The 16,264-nt window shown below is 49.6% G+C and overlaps 5 protein-coding genes across 5 annotated transcripts; 2 read left to right on the plus strand and 3 right to left on the minus strand.

The window, feature by feature from the left end:
- Positions 1–1,877: 1,877 nt before the first annotated feature.
- On the plus strand, positions 1,878–3,775 carry GGS25DRAFT_520963 (BCS1 N terminal-domain-containing protein; the record flags this gene model as incomplete). The annotated part of the gene is made up of 2 exons (XM_049263975.1): positions 1,878–2,749; positions 2,815–3,775. 2 exons carry the CDS (start codon positions 1,878–1,880, stop codon positions 3,773–3,775), a joined length of 1,833 nt encoding a protein of 610 aa, XP_049118127.1.
- Positions 3,776–5,884: 2,109 nt separating this feature from the next.
- Positions 5,885–7,532, plus strand: GGS25DRAFT_520964 (hydroxymethylglutaryl-CoA synthase; the record flags this gene model as incomplete). Its single annotated transcript, XM_049263976.1, has 4 exons — positions 5,885–5,944; positions 6,095–6,197; positions 6,263–7,329; positions 7,395–7,532. The coding sequence occupies 4 exons, from the start codon at positions 5,885–5,887 to the stop codon at positions 7,530–7,532; spliced, it is 1,368 nt and encodes a 455-aa protein (XP_049118128.1).
- Positions 7,533–9,002: 1,470 nt separating this feature from the next.
- On the minus strand, positions 9,003–11,092 carry GGS25DRAFT_248914 (FAD-binding domain-containing protein). Its single transcript, XM_049257178.1, has one exon. The coding sequence runs from the start codon at positions 10,918–10,920 to the stop codon at positions 9,280–9,282; it is 1,641 nt and encodes a 546-aa protein (XP_049118129.1). The 5' UTR covers positions 10,921–11,092; the 3' UTR covers positions 9,003–9,279.
- A 486-nt stretch (positions 11,093–11,578) lies between these two features.
- On the minus strand, positions 11,579–13,483 carry GGS25DRAFT_248938 (Alpha/Beta hydrolase protein). The gene has a single exon (XM_049257179.1). The coding sequence runs from the start codon at positions 13,240–13,242 to the stop codon at positions 11,698–11,700; it is 1,545 nt and encodes a 514-aa protein (XP_049118130.1). The 5' UTR covers positions 13,243–13,483; the 3' UTR covers positions 11,579–11,697.
- A 296-nt stretch (positions 13,484–13,779) lies between these two features.
- Positions 13,780–16,199, minus strand: GGS25DRAFT_487755 (peroxisomal membrane anchor protein conserved region-domain-containing protein). The gene is made up of 3 exons (XM_049260740.1): positions 15,780–16,199; positions 15,325–15,683; positions 13,780–15,233 (listed from the first exon to the last, which is right to left on the minus strand). Exons 1-3 carry the CDS (start codon positions 15,817–15,819, stop codon positions 14,478–14,480), a joined length of 1,155 nt encoding a protein of 384 aa, XP_049118131.1. The 5' UTR covers positions 15,820–16,199; the 3' UTR covers positions 13,780–14,477.
- Between the last annotated feature and the right edge of the window lie 65 nt (positions 16,200–16,264).

The raw sequence follows: 16,264 nt of genomic DNA on the forward strand, positions 1-16,264 counted from the left end.
ACGCATTTTCACCAGGGAAGCGCAAATGATTTGAGGACACTGGAGCGAAAGATCTTGCCTTCAGGTAATAATGAATGATATAAGTTGTACATAGGTAAAAACCCAATATTTCAATATTCTCTCCGTGAACCCCAGGGGGCGGCGATGCTTCTGTTTCTCTCCATCCCCTTCCTCCGTCCTTAGGTTAGGTGCAGAATGGAGGATATAGGTAATAGGAAGGACTCGCTATGACAGGCGAACAGTTGTCAACCTTGGTTGTTGTCAAGTTTGTTGTTAGGCAGATTAGTGAAGTCAAGTGTGTAAGCCCTTTCAGACTGCGATTCAAGCCCAGCTAAGGCGCCAGGAACCAGCCCAACTAGGCACCCAGTAAGCAACATTGCATGCATGAAAGGAAAGACTGGAGTCCTCCCCAGACTCATTGGAGAAAGTACGCCTACCCAGATCAGAAAGGGACGTCAGGCATAAAAGGTTAGTATCGAAGCAGCCAAGCACATAAGCGTAAATCGGATTCGGATTATTCGACGCTTTTATAGCAAACCGGGAAGGGCGCTGTATCGAGCAATCCCCTGTACTGTATGTATAACGCATACAGGTGCTGAGAGAGAGAATGCATCAATACGATTCTTCATCGCAAATGATTTTCTGCGGGGAAGTCAGATTGTGGGCTTTTTGAGTCAACTGCCTTGCCTGCCCGGCTTGCTTAGGTACAGCACGCTATGTTGCTGCACATGTAATAGGTGCCTAATATGATTTGAAAAAAAAGGGACAACAATTCTCAGCCAATTGGGATGTATAGCAGTGCCCAGGAAACGGAGCATTTCTCACACATAAAGAAATGAGATGAATGAAACTTCAATCTGATGGCCCCCTTTCCCGATGAAATGTCTCGGCTGATGGCGAAAGCCCTCATGCGAGAAAGCGGCGGTGAACGGGGGGGACGGGCTGAGTCTTGCAGCGACGAGCCGGGACAAAGAGGAAGAACTTGGAAGCTGGAGGTAAAGACTGGGAACATTTTGAACGTCTGAGCCACCTTATCCTCCGCATTTTACTAACAATTGGAACGTACTGTACGGTAACTACGTGACTCACGCCGCTATACTGTAATTTCTTGCCTACCTACTACTAGTAGTAGATACTAGATAGGTATGTATGGTCCTTATTAGCCCCGTAAAATGTAATCTACGCCGGCCGCAAATGTTTCGGGTTGGCTCCCTCTCTTTGCAACACGAAATCTTACATACATTCTACTATGTATATACAACGGTCGTGTGGCTGGTTACAACATGTGCATGCTGATGCCGGATTTGCGACCACGCTGTGCATCACCAACATGTGGCAAAAGTCCCCTTCAGTGTCCCTTCCGACCCACTACGACAAGGCCATAGTCGGCATCTGGTAACCCAAGACGTCAGATATCTGGCGATGTGAGAATAAGCTAGATGGATACATAGTTACATGTATTCGATGAGTCTTACGGCTTCAATTCTAGTCATTCCGCCACCTTGGCTTAGGTACATGTTGACCTGCGGGCTAGGTCCAACCGATCAATCATCATCAACGGAACCCTTGACCGTGCTAATGCTATACTGACTAAGATTGAATCATTGGTTGAGTATAGCCTTCTTCAGCTTTCACGGCTGGTTGCCTGATATTGTAGAATTGATACATATGCCGGGGAATATATAGTCTTCCATCGCTGCTAGCTACGTATCGATGTTGCGACTAAGTACGCTCTCCCATTCTTCGACACAAACTAGGTAACTACCTAGGTTGGCCTCTTTTTCACGACTGGAATTTCACCTACTAGTGCCATATCTACCACTAACTTTTAACTTGCCATTTCTCGATACATACCCTTTATTCTTTTGGCGACGGCCATGGCGAACCCATTTCCGGGGTCATTTGCCAGCGGCAATGAATCTGGCGGATCAACCTGCACTCCTGGCGCGCCACAGTTGCCGCAGATGCCACAGATGCCTCAGATGGCATTGCTTGAATTTTTCTTCCCAGGCTTCTCCATGTTTGCCGGCGCGGCACAAAAATATCTCCATATCGATCTCAGCTTGTACGTGCATGTACTGCTGTTCGCAGGGGCTCTGACAGTTGCCTGGAACTACATGAGCTCATATATGTGGGACCAGCTTGAGACGTATTTCATGTCTGTTGTCGATATCCGGACCGACGATGAGATTTACAACATTCTCATGGCTTGGGTGGCCAACCAGAAGTTTTCGCAACGGGCCCGACGTTTCGTAGTTAACACTAAATTGAGCTCTCGGAACCAGTATGTTTGGGTTTGGGACTACAGCGACGATGACGACGAGGATGGAGAATCCGAGAAAGCAAAGAAGAAACCTCTGTCGTACACGCCCGCTTTCGGTAGCCATTACTTCTGGTATCGTGGTCGCCTCCTCTTGTTTAGAAGGACGGCGAACCGGGAGCAGACTGCTGCCTTGCTGATCAGTGAACGCGAGGAGATATCGCTTTCGTGCTTTGGCCGCAACCCCTGGATCTTGAAGGAGCTTTTAATGGAGGCTCAGCAGGTGTACAATGCAAAGGATGAGCACAAGACCCTTATCTACCGTGGTACCCTCCGGCCAGGATCTACGGATCCCAGTTGGCAGCGTTGCATGGCGCGAGTCACTCGGCCCTTTTCCACGGTAATCTTGAACGAGAAGACGAAGCAAGATCTCATTGACGATGTCACTGACTACCTCGATCCTGCTACTCAGCGCTGGTATAGCAACAGGTGCGATATGTTTTTTCCTTTTCCATATATTCAGTACTGAATGGTCTTCGCTAACATCATGATAGGGGTATTCCATACCGTCGTGGCTATTTGCTACACGGCCCCCCCGGCACAGGAAAGAGTTCGCTTAGTCTCGCGCTGGCTGGTTTCTTCAAGCTACGAATTTACATCGTCAGCTTAAGCTCCATGCTCGCAAACGAAGAAGGGCTCGCCTCCTTATTTTCTGAGCTCCCCCGGCGCTGCGTGGTTCTACTCGAGGATATCGACACGGCAGGTCTCACCCACACTCGTGAGGATAACCAGGCTCAGTCACAAGACGTGCCCAAAGATGAACCGGATACCGCAAACAACGAACCAGCCACCACTACTAGCAATGAACAGACGGGGAGGTTATCCTTGTCAGGACTGCTCAACATCCTAGATGGTGTAGCCTCCCAGGAAGGTCGCGTACTCATTATGACGACAAACCACATAGAAAAGCTTGACCGGGCTCTTATCCGCCCTGGTAGGGTTGATATGATTGTGAAGTTTGGTCTCGCGGACGAGGATATGACAGCATCTATTTTCCGCGCCATCCTGGGGCGCCTCGATGACGACGAAGAGACCAACGCTACTAACATGTTAACACTTGACCCCGAAGCTAGACAGAGGGCCGAGAAGGAGGCAGCCAAGCAACGAGCGGCGGAGGAGGCACGCATCAATAGCCAAGCTGCTGAATTTGCCTCCAAGATACCAGCGCATGAGTTCAGCCCTGCAGAGCTGCAAGGCTACTTGATGAAGCACAAGCGAGACCCCCAGGCCGCCATCGCGAACGTGGATGATTTCATTGTGCAAGCCCGGAAAGATCGCAAGCAGAAGGACCTCGAGGAGGCAGAGGAGAAGCGGAAAGCCGAGGCCAAGATAAAGAAGGAAAACAATGATAAAAAGGAGGCAGAAAAAGCACAGGAGAAGACGGAAGATAAGGAGGTGAAGTCTCCAGAGGCTGCTGAGGCTGAAACGACGTCAACGGAAACAACGGTCACATGACAAGGATATCTAGAAGACAGGGAGGCTTGTCATAATTGAGGAGGTGGAGCTCTTGATATCTCCCAGCATTTGCAAAGGGGAAAGGGAACAATCATGGGGTCAGAATATACCATTTCAAGACTGTGATATCAATACTAGCGTAGTCTTTGCATATCTACTCGGCGTTTGGGAAAGCATAGGATAGATTTGAACAAGCTCTGGTACAAACCGGCCAAGTGACGGTAATGGGCCGGCTAGTGTTATTACGTGAGAGGCAAGGGGAGAGGTATATAAGTAACCTACATACCTCGGTAGTTTATTGTTGAGTTGGGCAACAACTTGAAGTATATACTAAAAGAGAGAATGATTGGCCTTGTTAAAGATTTCTAACCTAGGTGATACCAAATGTGCCACTGCTTACTCCTTTGATGACCTACCTATGAGTAGATACCTAGGTAGGTGCACCAGGTAGTCACATTTTAGGAAAATTCCGAATAATGTTGTTGTGATTGCTGTTATCGTGGCTACTTTTGTTGAACCTGGGCTAATCATTGATGTATTCGTCATGATTGCTTGGAGGTTTGGCATTTGAATCGTTTTTGATATTCCAGTAGAAGTTTGAAGTTGTGCTAGGTTAGTTAGTTCAATGTTCAACGTTCAACGTTCAATGTGATTGATTAGTCAGTGATGTTACCTACCCTAGGTAGGTAGTATGTGATCCAAGTATACGGATACCGGCAATTACCTCATTGAGAGTCTTACTTTCTCACTTTCTCACCTTTATACTAGGCTTTATACTAGGCAAGTATGGTACACTTGTCTACCTCATGTGTTACAGCGTTTTGTTTCAGTCGATTGAGAAGCTGAGGAAGGCACTTGCCGGTTCGGCGCCGTGTTAAATCGGATGTTTACTGAAATAGGTAATTTTATTAATCCGGTTAATGCCCGGTTTGTAGATGTCAAGTTGAACCTTGTCGCTTTAAGATGTTTCAGTGTTCAATGTTGTGCAATACCTACATACAAGCACATGCATGCGTGTTGGTTAACAGCACTTTGAGGTACATACTCAAACACGCCATCCCAAAGGTTCTAATTTAGGGTTGTCTGCTAAGGCTAGTATTGTACTACATGTGTAGGCACTAATCTACATTATCTACTACATAGGTAGTATCTAGTACTATCTACTAGGTCATATGTACTATTAACAATGAATTGCTAACGAATTCCAATGCTAGTCGGAACTTGAACAGGGCTAAACATATTAGTTCATCACTATCGTACGTGACTTTTCTTCTCTTTCTTTCAGGTACAGGATTGGGACTAATCAACGTCAACAAAAATCTTGTTGACCTTTTTTCTTATTAATATTTTTCTAAATCGTCTCATCTCATCCAACAACAACCTTATCGTCCTAACCCTATTCCATCTCATCTCCTTTCTCCTTTCCCCTTTCCCACCCCTTTTTACCTTCTACTCACTATTACCTAGGGTACTCCCTAATCCGGCTTCCGTACACTCTACTAGTAGTAATCTTGAATCTTGATCAAGTTGTTGCAATGAGGGCAAAAAGTAATAATACACCGTAAATAATAGTGCTGTTCAAATCATCTCGTGACAACATAGACACAAAGACGCAAAATATAGTGCCGATACCTACCACGTCGATACACGAAACAAGGGCTAATAGGTGAGTTTTTATCAAGTCGTCCTAATAAGATCCTCCCCCACCATGGATAGTGCTATGGTACCTAGTACTATGTAAGATAGTATCACATTATGGATCAACACATACAAGCACACACGTGCAAATCCACAACTGCCAGCTGGAAGTTGCCAAGTTGGGCACATCTTCGGCTTGCCCCCCTGTTGATTTACAGTAGGGTTCCATTGCTAATAGGCGGTGAACCTGGCTACCAAGTCCCCCAAAACAGCAATCCTAGTTGCATGTATCTTTTGTATGCATAATACTTACCAGGTACATAGTACTACTCCCACAGATTGATATACAACCGACTTGCACTCGACTTTTTCTTCCTTTTATTTTTTATTTTTTTATTTTATAACTTCTCTATAGCACAACCTTTTCTCTCTTCACCTCATAACACGAACATTGATCTACTCCTCCTCACCATGGCTTCCCGTCCTCAGAACATTGGCATCAAGGCCATTGAAATTTACTCTCCCAGCCAAGTAAGTTAACCATCTGCATCTTCATCTGCCCCTCATCTTTTTTGTGTCCCGCCTTCGTCTGCCCCTCCGACATCGCGTGAGGCCCACGGACCTCACGACCCCAGAAAGAAATCAGAAATTCACTTACTGATGCTCTATCGTGCCCCGCAGTATGTCGAACAATCTGAACTCGAGAAGTTTGACGGTGTTAGCACCGGCAAATACACAATTGGTCTTGGTCAGACCAAGATGACCTTCTGCGATGACCGAGAGGGTTGGTTCTGCTATCCTCCACCCCTTGCCTCCCTCAAGTGCTAAGCAAACGACCTCCCCTTACAGATATCTACTCGATCACCTTGACTGCCACTTCCAAACTGCTCAAGAACTACAACATCGACCCCAACAGCATTGGTCGTCTTGAGGTTGGTACCGAGACCATCCTCGACAAGTCTAAGTCTGTCAAGACTGTCTTGATGCAATTGTTCGGCGAGAACACCAATATCGAAGGTGTCGACACTGTAAATGCCTGCTACGGTGGTACCAATGCTCTATTCAACGCCCTCAACTGGGTCGAGTCCTCGGCTTGGGACGGCAGAGACGCCATCGTCATCGCTGGAGACATTGCCCTCTACGCCAAGGGCAACGCCAGACCTACTGGTGGTGCCGGGTGTGTTGCGATGCTAGTTGGTCCTAATGCCCCCATAGTCGTCGAGCCAGGCATGCGCGGAACCTATATGCAGCATGTCTACGATTTTTACAAGCCCGATTTGACCAGCGAGTACCCGTACGTTGACGGCCATTACTCGGTCAACTGCTATATGGAAGCTCTCGATGCTGCCTACCGTGCCTACTGCAAGCGTGAGACACTCCTACAAAACGGCCATGCAAATGGGAACGGAGCTACCGAGGCCAAGACGGGCCTTGACCGCTTCGATTATCTAGCCTTCCACTCCCCTACCTGCAAGGTGGTCCAAAAGTCGTACGCACGCCTCTTGTACCATGACTACCTCGCCAACCCCGACAGCCCGGCTTTCGCAGAGGTTCCTGGTGATATTCGGGACATGGACTACCAGAAGTCGCTGTCCGACAAGGTAGTGGAGAAGACGTTCTTGGCTCTCACTAAGAAGCGCTACATCGAGCGCGTTCAGCCAGCTATCCAGGTCGCTACCAACATCGGCAACATGTATTGCGCCAGCTTATACGGTGGCCTGGCTAGCATAATCTCCTACATCGACAGCGCTACCCTCCAGGGAAAGCGTATCGGCCTATTCAGCTACGGATCCGGTTTGGCATCGAGTTTCCTCTCGATTCGCGTCAACGGCAGCACGGAAGCGATTTCCAAGGTGTTGGATATCCCCAACAGGCTGGCTTCCAGACGAGCAGTCTCCCCCGAGACATACGAAGCTGTAAGTTGAATCGCACCTAGTCTATTATTCATACAGACATACATGGATACTAATAATTCTCCTAGTTCTGCGAGCTGCGCCATAAGGCTCACCTTCAGAAGGACTATACTCCCCAAGGCGATATATCCACTCTCGCCAGTGGCACTTATTACTTGGAGAAGGTTGATGACATGTTTAAGCGAACTTACTCCGTCAAGGCATAAAGGAAGAAAAAGAAATAAGCATTATTTGTGATTCACAGTTGATATAGACCAGCATTGGCTTACCATGGTACTCAACTAGACATGGGTGATCTTTTTTTTTCTTCAACTCCTAGACACGGAGGCTTACGAGCTTACCGGAGAAGTCATATATACACAGAGAGAGATGAGTGTGGGATAGAAGAACCATTACTAATACGTTGAGCGACGACAGCCGCCAACTTGTATATACCAGGAGTATCTCACGTCACGACTGGCATGCAGACTTAATGAGAAATCGCTGATTCCGAATCAAACTATCTGCTTGTGTTTTTTTTGTTTCTTCATTGCTTGAGACTATTGCTTGTTATCCAAAGGTTACATTCACGGATGCTTATCTAGACTTGTACCTTATGTAGGTACGGACACATGTGTATTTTACGCGGCTTAAAGGTACAAGTATACCTAACTAACCTATGTAGGTGGTATGTAGGTCAGCTTCACGATACTACGTTAGGTATTCATTTATGTAGGTATCTACATGTATCTAAACACTAGCCAATACCAACCTTGGGATATAACCATGCAGTTCCCGATAGGTAAACCATGGGGTTTTACCCCATGTGTTGAGAGCTTCCACTTCTGAATGGCACTTGTCATGCAGCAGAACTAACCTCTCCCTGGCATGTTTCTTCCAGGGTCTATTCTCGGGTCTCTTCTCCGGCAGGATCCAATCGCAGCCGATGTAGGAGATAAACGCAGCTGCTTAAGTAGTTAATAGGTAGTTAACTACCTATGTAGATACATATAGGGGTGTTAATCGAAATGTTTATAGCGTATAATATCATATGTATCTCTTCGTCGGGAATTACTTACTTGACTTGCTATAGGAACTTTTGCTCGTCTTCCTGTCTATGGAGTTTTTCGGTTGAGTAGGTATGCATATTTCAGCTAGCCTTCTACATATTAATGGGGGAGAATATGTAGTTTGTAGTGCGTAAGTGGCGCCTGTGATATTGTCTACCCACAGAATGTGAAGCAAGGGCAGAGTGTTATAAGAACGACACCGACCGAGCCCGAATATTAAAGCTCGGGGTCCTTCTGTCTTGGGTTGGTCTGCTGCTGAGTTGTTAGTTTCCCGTAGAGCTGGGATGGGAAAGGGGGGTTATAGGTATTTGTGTTCGATCATTGAAGTACATGGGTACCGAGGTAGGTAAGTATGTAGGTTAGAGGTATGTAGGGATGGCAACGTGGACAGCGCATAAGTGGTAGGTATAAAACACAAACCCAGTTACTACCTATTCATACCTAGGTAGGTACCTAGGTAGGTAGGTAGGTATCCATCACTTTAGAAGTAGACGCCGGAAAAGAAGCGGGGTGGATAGGTAGGTACCGTATTGATACCAAGTTTTAAAAACGACCTAATTTAAGACGACAGCTAAATTCATCACGAGAGTCGTTTCTAGTATTGGGTTTCGGGGTCATAGTAGGACTACCCAGATTACATTATGTAAGTTGAGTCCGCATGGTGCATACATATACAGAATTGATTACATATAGGTAGCTACATAGTCTATCGATATATATCCCGCTCTCTACCTACCTAATCTATTCCTTTAACGTGATGGCGTTGGGTGATGGTACAGAGATGCCTCGGATCGATACCTAGAGGCGCACAAATAAATGCAAACCACGAACACAACACCCTACGGGTGCCTACCTACCTACCTAGGTAGGCATGATATATAACTTCCCCTTATCCATGAATGCTTTAAGAAACCTTCTTCTTCCCCTCCTCCCCTTCTCCCACAGCACCCCCTTTCCACTTCCACGTCGCGTTCCGGTGCAGCAAGTAATCACGGCTCTGGATGCTCTTCCAGATGCCCCACAGGCCACCGACGGGCCACAGCGACTTGAGCCAGGGCTTCCAGCCGCTCCTCGGGGCCACGTGCACCTTGACCTTGTCGTAGACGCTCGGCAGCGAGGTCGCCTTGTACTTGCGCCGCAGGGCCTCGTACCAGGGGCGGTTGCCGTAGAGGGCCCAGAACTCGGGCTCGTCGTAGTACGTGTGCGCGTACAGCCACTTCATGCCGCCGAGCGCGGAGACGCGGTGCTCGAGGTCCCGGTTCGCCTTCACGAAGGCGGCGGGGTCCTTGTGGCCCCAGCCCCAGACGCCGATGTTGAGCATCATGCCCCCTGTTGCCGCATTTTTGGCACCATCGGAAGCAGCAGTGGCAGTGGAGGTGGCAGGGGAAGATCGGAGGTGCGGGTGAAAGCTAGGGCCGGCGGGGGTCTTGAGGGGGCAGAGCCACAGGGGCCAGATGTCGAGGTTCTCGGCGACATAGTCGACGAAGGGCTCGACGGAAGGGTAGGGCATGCCGACGTCCTGGACGACGAAGCGGGCGCTCTCGCCGCTGCCGTGGAGGGCCCGGTACAGCATGCGCGTATGGAGGAAGTCGTCGAGGAACCAGCGGAAGAAGCGCGTGAAGGGCACCAGGGGGCGGAAGTAGTCGAAGGCGGCCTCCCCGACCCAGAACCCGCCGCGGTCGTACCGGAAGAGGTACTCGGCTAGCGGGATGTACTCGGTGACGATGCCTTGGGTAGAAGAAGAAGCCGAGGACGAAGACGCAGATGCCGATGAAGGAAGCGCCTTAGTAAGCTCCCGCACATGCAAGTAAAACCACGGGTCCCACGCATGGCTGAACGTGTGTATGCTCTCGCCGTCCCCGGGGCCCTCATCCGTCATCTTTCCACTCACAACAACCCCGTGGTTCTTGGAAAACAGGATGCCATCGACATAGTCATTCCCCTTCGCAGCATCGCACTCCTCCTGGACGACCCTCACGGCCTCGGCCACGCTGCTCGTCCGCCTATACGTCGTGCGCACGAAGCGCTTCGCCTCTATGAGCTGCAGCTCCAGCAACGTCGTCACGCCCAGCGTCCCCAGCGCCCCCGCCGCGCCCCGGAACAGCTCCGCGCCCTTTTCCTCTCCATCTCCGGGCCGCGCAAACACGACCTCGCCATCCGGCAACACCATCTCCACCCCACAAACGCTCTCGTCAAAGTACCCATGGCGGAAACTGCTGCTCTCGCCCGCCGTGCCCGCGAAGCCGCCGCCAGCCGTGATGCCGGGGAACTCCATGACGACGGGGGGCACGAGGCCGAGAGGGAGAGTGTGCTCGACGAGGCGGTCCATGGGGACGTTTGGCTCGACGAGGGCGCGGCGGGAGGCCTTGTCGACGGAGAGCACGTGGCGCAAGGCGCTGATGTCGACGGTGCGGGCGCCGGCCTTCTGCGCGGGGGGCCGCGTGCTGTTGGTGCTGCCGTGCGCGATCCGGTACGGCTCCCCGCGCTCGAAGAGCGTGCGCACCGATGCCGAGACGAGGCGCACAGCTTGCTTGTGGCGCTCCATCTTTTTCCTTTTCCTTTTTTTTTTCTTTTTTTTTCTTTTTTTTTCTCTCCTCTAAGTAGGTACCTAGGTATACTCTTGAGGAGTAAGGGTATGTATACTGTTAAGGAGTAAGGATGTTTAATACTCGGTAATTTTAATATAAGAGATGTAAACTTTAATTACCGTAAGCAACGGGATCGGATAGGTAACCGACGAAGCCGGGAGCTTGGATTTCTTTTTCTTCCAAGATTCCTTGCATGTAGGTACAGGGCATGTACCTGCCTAGGTAGTAGGTACACATTCTTATTAGTACCAGGTACGCTAACAAAGAGCTCGATTTAGGGTCCACGGGTATCATGACAGGGGATGCTTACAGCACTAAGCCATCCTGGTAGCTGCCCTGAACAGCGGGTAGTTATGGTAGCTAAGTTATGGGTAGCCTGGGATCAGGGGAATCCTTTAACTAACATCTGGTTCATCTCATCTCACCTCATCTCACCTCATCACATGGATCTTATACTACTCCTAGCCCCTGATATACACAACTTGTATGACTTGTAGGCATACATATATAACTTATGATATTTTATATAGAAACCTTCATAACTAGTATGTTGGTACTAAATAAGTAAAAGTGGCTATCAGCATTGCATCTCTATTCTATGTTCTCAATGCCTAGTATATATGTCCTGATGCAAGTAAAAGCGAAACTCCCTTTTGAAAAAAAAAAGAAAAAAAAGAAAAGAAAAAAAAAAGCCATCGCTATAAACCATCCATATATATCCTACATTATACAACTCACAACTTCGCCGGCACATCAACCAGCGGCATCTTCTTCTTCTTCTCCCGCCCCAACACCTTCAGCAGCGCCAACCTTCTTACATCCTCCTCCGTGAACGGCGTCAGCGTATCGACATCAATATCGACCTCCTCCAATGTCTTCGCCTTGATCGTCTTCCACGAAGACTTTATCTCTCCTTCCCCTTCCCCTTCCCCTCCCCCTCCAGCAACAGCCCTCATAAAAGCACCCCACCTATCCAAGCACCTTTTCGCCTCCGGCCTTCGGGGCAGTATGCTAGAGAAAACATGCGGCATAGCCTCGTACTCCTCGAACACGACCGTGACCCCATCTCTTGCCATCCTCGAAGCGAGGTACTTGATCTCGTCCGCGATGCACTCCCAGCCGCAGGAGACGTAGACGGGGGGGCTGCCCTCCCAGGCCCCGGGGCCGCACATCTGCAGGCTGGCCAGCGGGTGCAGGAGGTACGCGTCGTCGGCGTAGAGGTGTCTGCGCGGCGGGTTCGCGGGCCAGATGTCGTCGGGCGGCGGTCGCTGCTGTTTGCGGTGACCCCCCTCCTCTTTCTCCTCCGCGAGCAGCCGCGGGCTCGCGAGGTAGCACCACCGCTGGTTCCGCTCCCACGACGGCATGCTCTGCGTGAGGTCGACCCAGGGCGAGCTGAGGGCGAGCGCGGCGGGCAGAACAACCTCGCGATCCACACCGAACCAAGCGACCTTTCGCCCCTGCCGCCTCAGCTCGAGCAGCGTCTGCAGGAGCGCCACGCAGAGGTTCCCGCCCGCGCTGTCGCCGCTGAATACGATGTTCTCCGGCGCGACGGCCTCGTGCACGGCCCCCGGAGGCGGGTAGAGCAGCGTGAAGTAGGAGACGAGCGCGTCGAGGAGCGCGGCCGGGAACGGGTTCTGGGGCGCCAGGCGGTAGCGCACCGAGTACACGCGGCCGCCGGTCAGCCTGGCGAGGTGCTTCGTGAGCGAGCGGTGCGTCGCCGGGTCGCAGAGGTAGTACGCGCCGCCGTGGAAGTACAGGATGGTCGTCTTGTTCGTGACCTCCTTCATCAGCTCGCCGTACTTCGCCTCCTCCGAGATAGCCGGGGGCAGCGAGTCCCTCGTCGCCGCTGCCCTGTGGCCCGTCCACTCGGCCTCGACGGGCACGATGTCCGGGATCCTAAACGATGGCTCCGCGTTTCTTTTGGCTTCCTCTTCCGGGTTCCCTAAAGAACTAATCGCGGCGAGCAGCGCATCGCGGATCCCCTGTTCGGGAGGGACCTTGGACGCCACCGCGCTAACCCACAGCCTGCCCTTGACACCGGGGTCTCGCAGCGTCATGGCCTGCGTCACCGATACGGGTCTTGGTTTCCCATCGAATATCGACCTCACGACCGATATGATCAAGTCGCTTCTCAGATCTAGATACTTGGCGCTCTCTGACCTCCCCAAGATGTGGAGGAGGATGATCTTGATGACCAGAGGTATCTGTGGTAGTAATGTCCACACGAGATCTAGGCGTCCTAGGCCGGGCGATTGGCCCTTGTCGTTGTTCGTAGCCATCAGGGCTGGTGTTGGGATGGCAAGGGGAAATATTGAAATTCGAAGTACGCTACTGAGTACCCAGCTAGTTCGGTTTGAAAATGGAGTTCGCCTGTGTACAGATATATGTAGAAAACAGCAACGCTAAGAGACGAGGAACGAACGAATTACGGAAGAAAAGATTCGAATAAATTACCAAAAGTAAAACCATCCGAAGGTGACTCGCTGACCTCGATCCGTCTCCGAAAGTTATAAATATAGGTAACTTATAAATATGATCTATATAAATACAGATAAGATTTAAGACCCGGGAATAGGAAATAGTGGTTCCTTAGATACTATCCGGCCGGGCATATTTGAGTTCGGAGGTGACATTTACAAATAAGTAAGGTCACTAAAGTAGGTAGGTAGCTCACATACCTTCCTAACCTACCTACATATAATAACATATATGTGGATGGCTGGGAAGCCTCGGCATCTTTGAATACATCGCCTCCCGCCACTTACCGAATCTGGGCGTTTCTTGACCATGGCCTTGTCTCAGAAAAAAAAATTGGCAAAAAAAAAAAAAAAAAAAGCTCGTCATACATGGGAAACCCGTGGTAAAAAAGGGGGATGACAGTATCAGTCTGGTTATAAACCCACGACATATAAGAAAAAAGCATACCAATGGTGATACATGGATCTTAATTAAAAACTCATTTATTCCCATCCCTCCCGAAATCGAACCATAAACACATTTTACCCAAAAGATGAAATAAAAATAACACTTTCCATCTTCTTCGTCTTCTCATCTCCTTTCGTCTACACTTTCTTTCGTCTACATTTCTTTCTCTCATCCCTCTTCCACCACCCTCCCACCTCTCGCATCTCTCCCAAGATAGATAAATGGATAGATAGATAGTTAGATAGGTAAATTAGCTAGGACGGGAACCTTTTACCGTCTCATCCGAATCGACCGAGACGGCGGCTCTGGTTTGTTACACGTAGTGCAGAAGATATGATCGATAGATAGATGGATAGATAAAATAGCATGGACACTTGGAGCAAAAAAGTCTTTGAATCCAAGACCCGGGGCAATTTCTTTACCTCCCCTCTCTCCCCTTGTCGGGCCTTGGCTGCTTGATACAGAACAGGAATTAAGACGAAGAGAGAGATATAAAAAAGAGAGGGAGGAGTATGCTATTCATCATCATCTTTCTTTTTCTTTCTTAAACTCTGCCATCGAAACAGGGCACCGATGCCCTTCACAGTACCTACGAGCTGTTGCCGTTGGCGCCGTCCTGCTGCTGCGATGCGGTCGCGCCGCCCTCCCTGCCGCTCGCTACCAGCTGCCACGCCGGAATCGACGCTTTCTGAGCTGGCATCCCGCTCCCGAAAGGGCTGGACCGACTTCCGAGGGCTGAGAGGTAGTCTTGTTTGCTGCTGCTACTCTGCGGTGGCGAGCTCTCATCTCTCACCGCCTGCTTCGCGTCCCCAATCTCCTTAGCCATCATATCGATTCCCGGCGTCGAGACTGCGCTGGCTGTCGGCATTCCCATAGTGCTGCCCAACGGCATGAGGAACCCATTCGAGCTGATAGCTGGCGGCGGTGGTACTGCGATGCTGCTGGGAGGAGTGGCTGTGGTGTTGTTCATTCTCTGGCCGATCAACGCCCTGAGACTCTTGACTTCGTTGGTGATCTCCTTGAGCCGGTTGTCTGTGAATTCCTTGTTCGCCGACATAGACTTGGGGATGACGCCCTTGAGGCCCTTCATCTCTTCTCTCAGCCGCTCCGTCTCATCCTCGTGTCGCCGACTGGCTGATTTACTATCTCTCATGAATGACTCTAATTCCTCGAGCACCTTGTCAAGCTTCTCTGTCCGTTCCTTCTCCGATTGCTTCAATTCGTCCGTGTCCTTGGCCAATTGCTCAAGAGTTGAGAAGGCTTTATCGAACTGCTCATCTACTAATGACTTATCCTGCTCTAATCTGTCTGGCGTAGGAGGTGAAACTAGGGGATAGATATAGCGCTATTGTCAAGGTTAGCTCTCACCCTGGACAAGACATGACGTGACGTGACGTGACGTGACGTGACGTTTGATGAATAGATGCATCCCGTACCTTAGTGATGAAGTATAAACCATATCCGACACCACCCATTACCGTGGCCATAATAAACCAATCTCGCCAGTCCCTCTTAGGGGGCTCTAACGGGGGTGGTTGCCATCCGTAAGGTTGGGCTTGGTATTGTCCATAGAAAGGAGGTTGTTGTTGTTGTTGATGCTGATGTTGTTGGTGTTGTTGCTGGTGTTGGGGAGCAGATGCGGGTGGCGAGTGTACTGGCGAAAGAGAAAGTGCAGTCGATGGTGAACCACTACGTGCAAAGGCTATATCAATCTCTTCAGGCGTTAAGTGTTTTGATCGTAAGAAAGATAATTTGTTTTCGGTCGGTGAAGAGACCACATTTGGGTCCTGCAAGACTATTGTCGATCACCGCTTGTTAGTATTTCTGCTTTATCCCATTCCATCTCGTATTTATCACAGGTGAAAAGTAAAGGAAGTGGTATGATACTTACAGGAGACCGCGGAGGCCACGATATCCTCCCGTATCGGCATGTCTACAGGATGAAAGCCTCAGAGAAGATTCATGTTTTTTTTAAAAAATGTGTGAATAAATGACAGCGGTAAAGCTGTATTATGGAGCTCTTTGGGAATTAATTACAAGACTTGTCGCGTTGAGGCTGGGGACACAAGTACCCAATGACGAACCCCTGCCACATCTAACTCCATTGATTGAGAAAAGGGAAAGGCAAAGGGAAAGGCAAAGGGCAAGGCACTTGCATTGACAACGGACCGAGGCTCACGGCTTTTCCATAAGGTGACTAACTTACATAAGCCAATCATTTGAAATCACGTGTGAATCCTTGAAATGGATAACTAAATGGATAACTAAATGGATAACTAAATGGATAACTAAATGGATAACTAAATGGATAGGTGGATACTTCTCCCCTTAAAATCAAGAAGTTGCGATTGGTTTCCGATGTGCTTTTTTTAGATT

This window comes from Hypoxylon fragiforme (genome assembly GCF_022984875.1).
Source record: "Hypoxylon fragiforme strain CBS 206.31 chromosome Unknown GGS25scaffold_4, whole genome shotgun sequence".
In the NCBI taxonomy this organism is placed as follows: domain Eukaryota; kingdom Fungi; phylum Ascomycota; class Sordariomycetes; order Xylariales; family Hypoxylaceae; genus Hypoxylon; species Hypoxylon fragiforme.

Bases quoted from the DNA above. Each gene is read 5' to 3' on its own strand.
- GGS25DRAFT_248938 (XM_049257179.1), bottom strand. From the start codon at position 13,242: ATGGCTACGAACAACGACAAGGGCCAATCGCCCGGCCTAGGACGCCTA.
- GGS25DRAFT_487755 (XM_049260740.1), bottom strand. From the start codon at position 15,819: ATGCCGATACGGGAGGATATCGTGGCCTCCGCGGTCTCCT. The intron at 15,684-15,779 runs GTAAGTATCATA...GATCGACAATAG, and splicing joins CGTGGCCTCCGCGGTCTCCT to TCTTGCAGGACCCAAATGTG. The intron at 15,234-15,324 runs GTACGGGATGCA...CCTTGACAATAG, and splicing joins GTTTATACTTCATCACTAAG to CGCTATATCTATCCCCTAGT.
- GGS25DRAFT_248914 (XM_049257178.1), bottom strand. From the start codon at position 10,920: ATGGAGCGCCACAAGCAAGCTGTGCGCCTCGTCTCGGCATCGGTGCGC.